Consider the following 12,118-nt stretch of genomic DNA (forward strand, 5'->3'; position numbering starts at 1 on the left):
GAATGCTATCAAGCCACGACCCCATCGAGTCTCCACGACCGACCTGTAGCAACCACCCTTTACACGTAAAAAAAAAAACAATTTAGGACAGAAGTTTTACAAGGTCCGTCATCTCCCGAATAATCCTGGAACGGATGTGTTATCCTGTCTTTATTTTTAAGTCCGGACGGTCTGTGATCCGAAGCAACGAGACCGACAGCCCCACCGTGATCGGGAACAAGATCCGCCTGCCGGAATTAGGGAGCAAAATTGAAGGCGTTAGTCCGATCAAGAGATAAGAAAGCTTCCATGTTCATGGTGCCAAAGGCGATGTCCCACCCGACGTCGGCAGCTGTGAAATCTGCCAGTTCTTTCGATCCTACACCAAAGAGAGAGGCTCCATTCGGCTGCCCAGTGACATCAAAGCCGAACGGCATTGAAGGGAAAGTGAATGTCGGCTCCTCTCCGATCCCGCTAGCGTGCGGCATGAACGGGGAGCCGGGCAATGTTGAGTCTAAGGGTTGTTGAGCCTGAGCTTGCCGCACATCCGGATCCACATCGTCCCTCAGCTCGAAAGACGGAAATACGGAGCGAACCATTTGCTCGATTGACGCAATTGTAGTTGGTAGCTGGCCAACATTGGCCCCAGCCTTAGTAACCATGGAACGAAGGCATCTCAGGCCGGAGTGGATCCAAGGGAGGTTGCGGTGAGCCGTCTTCGTCTTCTCCTGCAGCATGTCAAAGGCCAAAGCGTAGCATGCACCTTCGATAAAAAAGCCATGGTATTTGATATCCTAATACCGGTTAGATGTTACGTCCTGGCAAGGTAATGTAGACCTTACGCGACAAAGAATGTTGGTAGCGCAAGATGCTGTCAAGAATCCAATGGAATTTCTTGCCGCCTCGAGGCAGTATTCACAGGCGTTGTCAAGCCAGCGTGGAGGCGTGTGTAAGCTCTCCGCAGATATGTTTTCGGAAGATGGATTCTCTTGCTTCAGCTTCGCTCGAAGGATCAAGAATGGGCGGAACGTCAACAGAAGAGTATGGTGATACACTAGGAAATTAGCTACCAGGTTGACGGTTCAGCGATCAGGGTAACTCACTCGTAGACACCATGGCTTGACAAACTCCACGTTCTCCGGTGCTCGGGTCTCCTACAAGGCAAAACTTCATGTCTTTGAGCTGCTGTTCTGCGAAACAGTGAAGCTCTCGGCGGATTTCTATGGCTGCATTCCAAACTGGCAATAAAGAGTCATGCCGCGGGCTGTAGATGCGCTTGGCGCATTTATCCATGATCCTGGATAGCGTGGCTAAAGAGACCAAGAGCTGATGATCTCCCGGGACAGGTATGCTCTGACCTGGATCGGGAATCGAGCTGGGGCGACCGACAACAAAGCAATTCCACCTATTCTCCGGTCAGTAACCCCGGGTCTGAGTTGGTTTTCTCGCGTGAAGTTTTGGCGTACGCTTCCCAGAAGAATAAACTCCAATACATGATCCTCCGTTGGTCGACAACCTCTTGCGTTTCCCCAGGTCTCATACATGTGTCTTTATGAAGGCCAGCAGCAACAGCTGTTCTTACTGCAGTTCCGACGTGGAGGAAACTTGAGTTTGGCCGCGCTCTTTCAGACTGGAAATGACCGTGAGGGTATGTCAGCACAAAGCCCAGAAACTGGAAGAAGTGAGACTTATCATCATAAGGTGTATTTGAACAACTTGTGTGTTGACAACCTCATCCAGCTTAGCAGCGCCTTGCTTCGCTTTCTGAAATAAGAACTCCGCAATCGCTTCCTCCCCAGCCATTGAAGCCCCAAGGCCCACCGCCAGCATGATGATGATGGTTTCTGGACAATCAAAATCAAGGATGGGTCGTTTAAAGAGAGCGTCTAGGCGGCGGTGGTAAGTCTCCTTGCTCATCACAGGTAAGCCGTGCCAGTAAGTGAGAAGGTATCTGTCGAGTAACCTCTTTGCTGTTTCTGGGTCGATAAGCATGGCTGAGTAGTCCTCGGAGACTGATGTTGGCCGCTGGTTGTCTGCCAGGTCACCAAAGAACAACCTTCGATCTCTGAACAGATCCAGACCAGGACCAACTTCTTCGACACCTTCGCGAGACGGGGCATTGGGACGAGTTCCTTCAATCTGGTGATATATCAAGTTGAGTAAAGCGAAGTTTGACGAGGGCCCATAATAAAGCTGAAGTAGACATGAAGGCGATGCTCGGTGAGTGGCGGCGACGCTATTGTTGTTGATACTGCGTTCGCTCGCAAACGCCGAAGGAGCTGGTGACGCAGACACGGCGACGTCTACATTAGGAGTCAGAGGTACGTTTGAGCCCTCATCGGATGGCTCAATCGAGGGCGCTTCGAAGGTATCGTGTGACCCGATTGCCTCAGATGCGGCTGTTCGCGGCTTGATCTTGCGCGGGCGATTGCGAGCCTTCTCGCGGTATACGCAGCCGAGGCTTCTCAGCCTGCAATTCTGGCAAGGCATTACGCCATTGCACCTGATCTTCTTGACGCGACATTCCTGGCACGCCTTGGAGATTCTCCATTTTGTCGCGTTCATGGTTGTTCAATGTGTCTTGGTTAGACTGCGAGCTGATTGCTGCGCAATCAAGTGATTGATTGGCGCGCTCTTTAGCCCGCCCACTGTATGCTCCAAGACAAATACGAGCTGGAGTCGGAGAAGGCTAGGTTAGTTAATGAGAATTCAGGTGCTTGTAATCGCGCCCGGTATTATTCCATCCAGATGATAGAAACGATACTTTGGTACTGCTCTCTATACTACTCAATTAAGTAATGGTAGCCTGTGATAATGCGCCTACAAGAGGGAGAACCAATTCAGTACCATTTAGTCAGAGATACCAAGGCGAAAATAGGGAGAGCAGTCAACCGTCACCACCAGTACAGAGAATGAGCATTGAGGGTTAAGACCGACCAGGACGAATATTGCACGCGTGGGTTATCGAGACAACCGTCCCGATACTGCACAAATCCACGTCGCAGCCAGCGTTAACCCTAAACTAGTTAGGAAAGGTATTTTGCGAGTGTCGCGGGGCCGTCTCGCCACTTGTTGGTGTTCACGGTCTTACGTGGCGGGGCTGGGTATGATGGCGGGGACGAAGTATAGGGAAGAAAACGATAGTGCCCCGCAACGGCACCCCAGCCTAACCTACCTAACCCCCTATTGGTTTGCGGGGCACGAGGACCCTTGCAGGACATAAAAAGAATCATATGGCTGGTCAGTCCTCAGGGTCTTTGATTGTCGTTAATCGCCCCCCGAAACAGTATTGGCATCAGCGAAAATGGAGCGAGCAAGAAGCATTCCAAACCTCACGCCCGTGGGAAGGGAGGCCGAGGTCGACCTTGTGCCCGGCACCGAAGTCATGACGGAGATTGGGGGAGCGAGGTTTTACCACAATGAAGACAATCCAGATTCGGTCGTCTTGATTCCGCAACCGACCGACGATCCACATGACCCACTGGTTAGCATAATCCCGTCTTGGTGTTTCTTCACAGCTCCAAAGCCCCACCCCTGCCTTGAGATTCCTGCCAGTGGTTCATGTACACCAAGTATTTTGGTCTCTGAGTAAATATCAACCAATTGATAAAGCTAACTTATATCTTCAGAACTGGAGCATGTTCTGGAAAACCTTGGTCATTGTGAACCAAGGTATCTTCGTGATCGCAAGCGTTATTCCGGCTCTGTCTATAGCACCTTTAACTCCAGTTTTCATGCAGCAATGGGAAAAGTCATTGACTGACGTCGCTTTGTTGGTGAGATAACCATATTCTCTTGACCCTGTGTTATTGTTACACCCTTGAGTCGTTTCGACTGCCTGGCTGCGTCTTGGCCAGTTGACGGCTTACCCCCTTCGTCACCGCAATAGTGCTGGAATAGTGAAGCTGATTCTTCAAGACTGGGGTCACTGTGTTGCTTCTAGGATACTGCAATTTCTTCATCATCCCTAGCTGCGAGATTTTCGGACGACGGATAACCCTCCTTGTCTGCGCATTGCTGAACTTTGGTGCTTGTATTTGGCAAGCAACGGCTACATCATACGGCTCATTTTTAGCCGCACGGATCCTTGCGGGGACAGGGGCGTCTGCTAATGAGAGCGTTATGAACGTCGTAGTGACTGACATATTCTTCCTTCACGAACGCGGTAAATATGTCGGATCGTACTTGTAAGTTACAACGCCACTCAAATTCAGACGCCCTACTTACCTACAACCCAAGTTGGTGTTACTTTATGGGTCTATTCCTTGGCCCAATTATATCAGGAGCTGTCCAGGAAAAGGTTTCCTGGAGAATCTTCTTCTGGGCTTGTACCGGCGCCCAGGGCCTTAACATCATTGGACTCCTCTTTTTCTTCCCGGAAACCCGTCGTTTGCGGAATCAAGATCCTATCCCAGCTGTCCAGGGATCGGAGCAAGGCAGCAACGACAATGCCAAATTAGAGATGAGCTCTGGTCATGTCGAGTTTGTTTCGTCAACACACATACAATCCCCCCAACCTGGGATTCTAGGAAGCGGCAAGCCCAGCCGAGCCCAGTTCGGTATTTTTCAAGCAATAGATCGGACTGCGTGGCGATCGGTTATTCGGCACTTTTTCACTCCAGCATATATCTTTTTCTTTCCCATCATTTTTTGGGCATCCATGTCGATGGGGTCAGCTGCGAATGCCCTATTGGCAGTTAACCTTCTGCAGTCTCCTGGCCTCGCTGCGCCGCCTTATAACTTCACACCGGCGCAGGTCGGCTACGCCAACTTTGCACTCGTGGGCGGTGGCGTGCTGGGGCTCGCCGTAGCCGGACCATGGTCGGATTACGTGTCACAGAAAGCAACGGCGAGGAACAAGGGCATTCGCGAACCGGAGATGCGGCTCTGGTCTTTAACTCCATTCATTGCTGCGGCTATTGTTGGGCTAGTGGTGAGAACATTTGCATTATCGTCTTTCATTGGGGGACTCAACTAATCATACGAAGGCTTTCGGTGTTGGCTTGCAGGGCAAATGGCCTTGGCCTGCCGTCATTATCATCGGGTTCGGCTTCGTGGGTGTCCAGGTTGTCGCCATCCCTACCATTTCCATTACCTATGCCATCGATTGCTATAGGCCAATTTCGGGAGAAATCATGGCAATTGCCACTGTCTGCAAGAACACGTTTGGAGTGAGTAAGCCAAATTTCCCTTCGCCAATTCCATTCTGGCACTGATGCCATGTACTTACGAAACTACTTTTAGTTTGGGATGACGTACTTTGTGAATGACTGGGCTATCACCGACGGCTTTGTACCGCCAGTCATGCTTTTGATGGCAATGACAGCTGGTATCACATTGGTTGGGATGGTCGCGTTGATCTTCTTCGGGAAGAGCTGCAGGCGCTTGACCCGGGATTCAAAGGTGCATTCATTTTAGTCTATCTTATTCGCCTGCGTGTGCGCTCAAGAGGGGTTGTGGGATTCATGGAGCTCATCCCACACATTGGCAAACGTAGGCAAGGGAGATGTCAAATAGCTAAGTAGAAAGCTTAACGGTAATAGATTGTCTCGTCCTGATCAGACGCCTTAATTATTACCCCTCCTGCATCCCGCTGGGGTCGGCATGTTAAAGATTATGCCATCTGGCGGTGCTAGGAACACGGTGTTTGAACACAATGTAATATTTCTCGCATGAACAGACTTGTATGAACCACGAGACACGTCCTTTCCCATGAACTTTTCCAACCAGTGAAGTTATCCTTCCATAAGGTGACCCAGAGTCATTGGCAGCCCTCGGATCAAAACAAAGATACGCATCTGAACCATGAATAAGAGGATGCACCTCTCCAGAGTAGATCATGGTGCAGACTATGAACCGCATTTACGAAAGAGACATCCATTAAATCAGGCCACCTTACAACCGACCACTTTTCATACATCGCGATGAAAAGGAACTTGGCTCTGCCGGCCTGCTATTTCTCTCTCTGCGGCAGCCAACGTGGTGTATCTGAAGGTCGAGACTCTCTAGGCTGAGGAAATACTTGACCCGCTGAGCTATAGCTCTATTGATCCGACTTTTATCCATTGCCGTGCCTCTCATGGACTTGATTTCTGGGTTATGATGAAAAAATCTCCAATCCAGGGTTTTCCAAACGGTTGAGTGTCGGCTAGCAAAATCTCGTAGCAGTGAATACGTCCGCGCCAGGCCCAGGGTAGCTTGGGTTAAGATAAGTCTCTGAGATGTTATTCTAATGTGTACACGTGAAGGGCTCTTTGCCGTTGGAACGCGTGTTGGCGCCGCGAAGTCGGCCGGCTAAAGTTTACTTAGGAACCTCATGTGCTATGACATGTTCTCCCCGAGCAAGGCCCGCTCACACATCCAAGATAGCAGTTCGATTATCAGATTCCGTGGAATAAGGCATGATCAAGTGAATGGTAGCTTTTAAATGTTAAAATTGGCTAAATAGGTGGCAGGGGCGCATTTTGTGAGGGCAAGGTTCGTGATGACATAAGGTGGAAGAAGTGGTCGTGGTGGGCTATGGGATCGTCCGACTCATGCCTCTGGCTCCGCAGTTCCCCTAGTCCTGATCGGACATCTGGCTGCGGCTTCATTAGTCTGCGGGACGAATATTTGTTAGATACGCAGCTATACGATGGGTTGAGTGGATTAAGATGTGGAGCAAAAGGTTGTGATATTATTGATTGTCGACTTGATTCTTTTACCACTCTGGCAGGGAGGAGTTGGTATAAATTTCCCCTCTTTTTCTAGATATAAGAATAATGTTATAATAAAGGAAAGTAGAGCCCTTTCCTTTTGGATTAATCATAGCACCTCGATAAAAGAAACGTGTATTTTGTGGGTCCCTGGATATATTGATACCGGGTAGTTAGGAAAATACCTAAAATGATAGAACAGAGACAGAAGCAGAAGGACGAGCTCCTGGGGACTAAGTTGATCCTCAAGCGTAAAAATTAACCCTATTTTAATCTGACATCAACCCTACTCGCGTATCCAACATTTCCCAGCCGCCATTCTAACAATGGTCCACCACCCTTCGGTATCAATCCTTTTACAAAGCAGGTGGGAATGCGGAGGTTTACACAAAGTCTCTTGACCGGGAGTGTAACAGCCTGGCTAACACAAATGCTCTTGAACAGGATACCCGGACATGCCGAACAGAACAGACCTCTCCTCACGACATGTTTGACTGCACACCGGCAGCCCACACCTTCTTAATGGACCTCAAATTCTGAATATTGGTGGTGGGGTCGGCGCCGAGAAGGACTAGGTCGGCCCGATAGCCCATTTTTATTTGTCCGCGATCGTGAAAACCGAAGGAGGATGCAGCAAGAGATGTGGCGCCCCTAAGTGCGTCTGCGGGAGAGAGGCCCGCCCTGACCAAAAGTTCCAGCTCATCGTGTAGAGAATCTCCGAATGGCGGATTTGCAGGCACGAATGGCGCAGTATTGGCATCGCTGCCAGCCAGAATGGTGACACCGGCCTTGTGCAGGTTGGTGACGCTGCCTTCAGCCGCAACGGTATAGGCCTGAGCCGGGGCTCCGGTATTGTTGACAATAGACTGCATCATGATGAGAGTTGGAACGACGTGACTCAGTGTGTCCCGATATTGGTCGATAAATGTAGCGTCTATGGGCTTATCCAGAGGAGTGTGGCACGGAATATCAACCCCAGCCTCCTCTGCGGTGGTCCAAAGCGCTTGGCTTGTTGCGTGCGAGATGACTAGTTTCCCCTTCTGATGCGCAGCTTCCACGGCTGCGATGAGGGATTCCAGGTCAGGACCCAAGGGATCGAGAAAGAGTTTGATGTAGTCCGCGCCCTCTGCGACGCGGGCGTCAACGAACTTGCGAGCAGGCTCGGGACTGTCGATGAAAGACTCTGGGGGAAATCCTGGGGCCATGCTGAGGGCAGTGCCGTCTACGGTACCGGCTGCGCCAGTTCCACGAACGTCGGTTTTACCCGACATCTTACATACCGCGAGCGTCGAGTAGGGGAAGGTTCCCATGTCCAGGGCAGTGGTGATGCCATACTTTAGCATGGTGTCGAGATAAGAACAAGATGTGACATGGCAGTGGGTGTCGATGAAGCCCGGGAGCAAATAACCGCCGCCGCCGTCCACGACATCTGCTCCAAAGGAATTGGCATTCGAGATGACGTTGCCGGAGACGACCACTGTAGACAGTGGGCCAAAGCCATTGCCGTCAAATACGTGGACATTAGTGATAGCCGTCTTGCGTGGTGCGCGGCGCAAATCTCGCGGCATCCCACATGCTGTCGTCACCGAGAAGAGGAAGCAGAAGATGATAGTGCTAGTGACCATAAACATCATTTTGAATATTGGGAAATATAAGTTGCTGCTTCATAAGACAGAACTATGGTGTCAAGGAGAGAAGAGGGCTACCCTGCATCTTGAATATTCTCCCAGGCTTTATGTCCGCAAACACAGCCCGTAGGAGAACGGCCGTTGATCGGCTCGGTTCCTTTGGTCTTTCTTCGTCGGATTCCCATAAGCTGGTTTTCGTGGGGTTTGTGGGGAAGTGGACACCATCATGCGGGTGCGGCGTCTGGGGTACACCACGCAGTCTCCAGGCGTTCATAGGAGTGGGGTTGTGGTTCTGATTTGCGGTGGAGTGTAATTGTCTGATTTCATCTGCTTTCTGCTCTAACTGCCTAAGCATATTTACAAGATCGCTCTCGGCGATGCGGCTTGCCGCAGAGTCTCCGCTGGCTCCCTGATCAATTCCCCGCCGCCCCTCATTCAGCCCCACGTCTCCGCTGAAAGAACTAATAACAGCAACTCTAGCCAGGCCCAGCTGTGTTTGGTATATTAGAAACACTATGATAACCAGCACATCCCAATGCAGCTGTTGCAATAACTTATCTACCATCTGAAACAGGCTTCACTATGCTTTTGTTTGTCGTTATCAATTTGTTGCTGTGGCAGGTCACGTTTGTTTGGGCGGTAGATCTGTCACAGGTGGGCAAGCACGGCTTCGACCGCATTGACACACACTCCCACTTTGTGCCCCCGTTTTGGAGGGAGGAGTCAATAAAATATGGATTCGGTATGCCTGATGGCATGCCTGCGATCCCTGTAAGTTCAGCACACGTAAACTCCGTCATCAGCTGCTAACAAATCATAAAGCAATGGACAGAGGAGGCTCACTTGGCAATGATGCGCCAGGCAAACATCACCAAGTCCATTCTTAGCATTACCTCTCCCGGCACACATCTTGTCCCTGGTGATGATGCTCTCGCCCGCAATATCACAAGGCGATGCAATGAGTTTGCGGCCGACCTCAAGCGTCGACATCCAGACAAGTTCGGCTTTTGGGCTTCATTGCCTCTACCTGACGTCGAGGGGAGCCTTGCTGAAATTGAGTACGCGCTCGACACATTAAACGCAGACGGCGTGGCCGTTTTGACCAACGCGCATGGCGTGTATCTTGGTGACAAAATTCTCGACCCTATCTTTGAGGCATTGAATAATAGGAACGCCACCATGTTTATTCACCCAACCAGCCCTTGTTTACGACGTGGCAATGTTATCGAGACAGCCGCCCCGTTGACTCATTACCCAAATCCGATGTTCGAGTTCTTCTTTGATACCGCCCGGGCCGTCGTCAATATGTTTGTCTCAGGAACTATCGACAAATCACCTAACGTCACCATTATCTTATCGCATGCCGGAGGCGCGGTCCCTCCGCTTGTGGCCCGCTTCACGCAATTCGCCACATCGATCCTCGGCCTTCCAGTTCAGATAAGCATCCAGTCTGTCAAGAAGGCGTTCCAGACCCAATTTTTCTTTGACCTGGCGGGCTTTGTATTTCCGGACCAGATTCAGGGTTTGCTGCCATACGTTGACGCAAGCCGTATTCTTTACGGCAGCGATTACCCATACACACCTGAAGCTGGTGTTCTTGGACTAGCTGAGGTAATGAATCAAGAACTGCCTCGCGTATTCAAACATCGCTCTTCCCAGAAGGCTATCTATAACGGAAATGCTATGAAGCTCATAAGGACCTAGCATAAACGAGGGTAGCTAGAAACTCGCTAGCTCCCCCAAAGCTATTAGAGAAGGTCGGGGGCCTGCAAACTAGAGCCACCGCAGATTTCAGGGCTGCTCTTAGTACTTGAGGAGGATACATTCAAACTCTATGTATCGATTTGGTACCGCTTAGCCTGAGCGCCATTCGGAGACATATCTCAGTTACTGTCGTTAATATTATGATGTAATCTCGAAAGTCTGGCCTATACATATTTTAAGGTCCGCCATGTTACAATATAAGTAGTTTAAGACGGCTTTTGGTCGAATACAACTTTCTGTCTGCCAGAAGCATGGTTTTTCCCTGAGCGCAGCTCGCGACGTAGGCCCCTTCACCAGAACTACGCCACATCACAACGTCTCAATTACGTCATAACCCTACGCAAAGTTTGAACTACAATCTTGCGAGATTGGGTATTAGAGCAAGGAGTCCGTAGCTTGTGCCACTTCTGCCCCGCAAACGACGGTACCAGTCCCGCTGCACACGATGTACTGGTGCTGTGCTTATTGTGGGGCTTAGCCACGAGGCGGCGGGCATTTCAGTTGTTTTTCGCCCTTCCCCACCCTTCTTTTTCAATAGGGCACAGAATGCCATTCGACGCTTGTCCGACCTGAAAATAGCTTGGTCTGCTATGCAGAGATATCATAGTACGCGGAGAGGCTCGGAGTCCTTACAAGGCGACAGATAGGATGTGGAATCATTGTTTGTTTTATAATTCATTGAAGGCAAATCAAATTGATATATGGACAGCTGGACGCGCTGAATCGTAATTACTTTGTTACTGGTCGTCAGAAGGTCATCGTATAAGTTTAGCGCCACGGTTGTCCAGCTAGCCCCTCACAGGTAGCCTCTAAAACTCGCGATGCTCAACTTTATCTTCCAAGGCTACACCCCGTCATTGCCTGCATATTTCATTTTGCTCTCGGTACTCCATTGGCAAATTGACATGATCCGAATCTAATTAAAGACATTTTCCACGACTGCGGGAGCATGACTTGTCCGAACCTGCTTCAACTGAACCGCTTGCTATCTGTGGCACATTCCACCAGTCCATTCTTACTACAATGTCGGACGACGACGACGGCATCACGTTCGTGATGAACCCTCTTTCTGATGTAGCATGGGACCCTGACCAGTCCTCCAATAACGCTTCTTTATTTTTGATTATCGGAAGCTGTCTCCCGTTGACCTCGTTTGCCTTGACGACAAGCCCGTATGCCCGTAGAAGTGGTCCTGAGATGACAATGACATAAGGATGACTGTAAGTTTGAGAGCACCTTACATGACTCTCCGTCTTGCTAGGGGGCCAAAATTCACTTTCTAATTCTTTAGACTTTATGATAGTTGACTATGTATGCTATTAAAAAGCCAGCTTGATGGTATAGGCCGATTACCAGCCCCGGTTTATCAATAGGAGTCTTCAGATATTCAACATTGTGACAATAGCATTCATCTTGAATAGGACGTAACGGCACTGCCTTTCTCCTCGATCCAAATATGGCCCATGCTCTAATCCGTACTCAATTGCAGTGGCCAACGGCGAACTAGGAAAGGACCGGTGGAATGTTCGCTTGGCCCCGGAAAATTTTCCCAATTTCTAAAAAATAACGATCACGTTGCCTGCTATAACTATTATACTGACCAGATTGTAGAATCAGTTCATCGCCTGCCTCAGCTACACCATCGTCACCGCGATGTTGAAAGGCAATGTGTTACACTTCTAGCTGCGTATTTTTATTTCCCGCCGCCTCATCCTTATCTTTTGGGCCATCTTGGCCTTGATCATGATTTATTACCTTGCCTCTCTATTCATCATTAACTTTGGCTATTTGCCCGTACAGGTTACCTGGACCCTTTCGGTCAGGGAAGAAGCTCAGTGTCTTTATATGACGATCTTTTGCTTCGTCTAAGCAGCATTAGGGCTCGCAACCGATATTGAGACTACTACGCCTTTGTCGTTCCTTCGCAAACTGAAAACTTCCTCCAGAGAGAAGATCGGGCGTGTTTGTGATTCTGACATTAGGCGCTTCCTAAGTAGAGAGACTCAGCGGCAAGTTCGAGATCCAGAACTCCCCATGACTAATTTCTCATCT

At 49.8% G+C, this 12,118-nt stretch overlaps 4 protein-coding genes across 4 annotated transcripts; 2 read left to right on the forward strand and 2 right to left on the reverse strand.

Annotated features, from left to right (window-relative positions):
- Positions 1 to 236: 236 nt before the first annotated feature.
- Positions 237 to 2,544, reverse strand: FOBCDRAFT_144747 (uncharacterized protein; the record flags this gene model as incomplete). The annotated part of the gene is made up of 6 exons (XM_059608197.1): positions 237 to 773; positions 822 to 1,033; positions 1,083 to 1,384; positions 1,446 to 1,651; positions 1,900 to 2,118; positions 2,215 to 2,544. The coding sequence occupies 6 exons, from the start codon at positions 2,542 to 2,544 to the stop codon at positions 237 to 239; spliced, it is 1,806 nt and encodes a 601-aa protein (XP_059465907.1).
- A 739-nt stretch (positions 2,545 to 3,283) lies between these two features.
- On the forward strand, positions 3,284 to 5,397 carry FOBCDRAFT_144680 (major facilitator superfamily domain-containing protein; the record flags this gene model as incomplete). Its single annotated transcript, XM_059608194.1, has 7 exons — positions 3,284 to 3,463; positions 3,609 to 3,755; positions 3,898 to 4,166; positions 4,219 to 4,396; positions 4,463 to 4,912; positions 4,968 to 5,150; positions 5,224 to 5,397. 7 exons carry the CDS (start codon positions 3,284 to 3,286, stop codon positions 5,395 to 5,397), a joined length of 1,581 nt encoding a protein of 526 aa, XP_059465908.1.
- A 1,756-nt stretch (positions 5,398 to 7,153) lies between these two features.
- On the reverse strand, positions 7,154 to 8,242 carry FOBCDRAFT_143573 (putative hydrolase; the record flags this gene model as incomplete). The annotated part of the gene is made up of 1 exon (XM_031190780.3): positions 7,154 to 8,242. One exon carries the CDS (start codon positions 8,240 to 8,242, stop codon positions 7,154 to 7,156), a length of 1,089 nt encoding a protein of 362 aa, XP_031034765.3.
- Positions 8,243 to 8,884: 642 nt separating this feature from the next.
- Positions 8,885 to 10,006, forward strand: FOBCDRAFT_143513 (uncharacterized protein; the record flags this gene model as incomplete). Its single annotated transcript, XM_031190781.2, has 2 exons — positions 8,885 to 9,073; positions 9,125 to 10,006. The coding sequence occupies 2 exons, from the start codon at positions 8,885 to 8,887 to the stop codon at positions 10,004 to 10,006; spliced, it is 1,071 nt and encodes a 356-aa protein (XP_031034766.2).
- Between the last annotated feature and the right edge of the window lie 2,112 nt (positions 10,007 to 12,118).

Source organism: Fusarium oxysporum, chromosome IX (assembly GCF_013085055.1).
Source record: "Fusarium oxysporum Fo47 chromosome IX, complete sequence".
NCBI classification, from domain to species: Eukaryota; Fungi; Ascomycota; class Sordariomycetes; order Hypocreales; family Nectriaceae; genus Fusarium; species Fusarium oxysporum.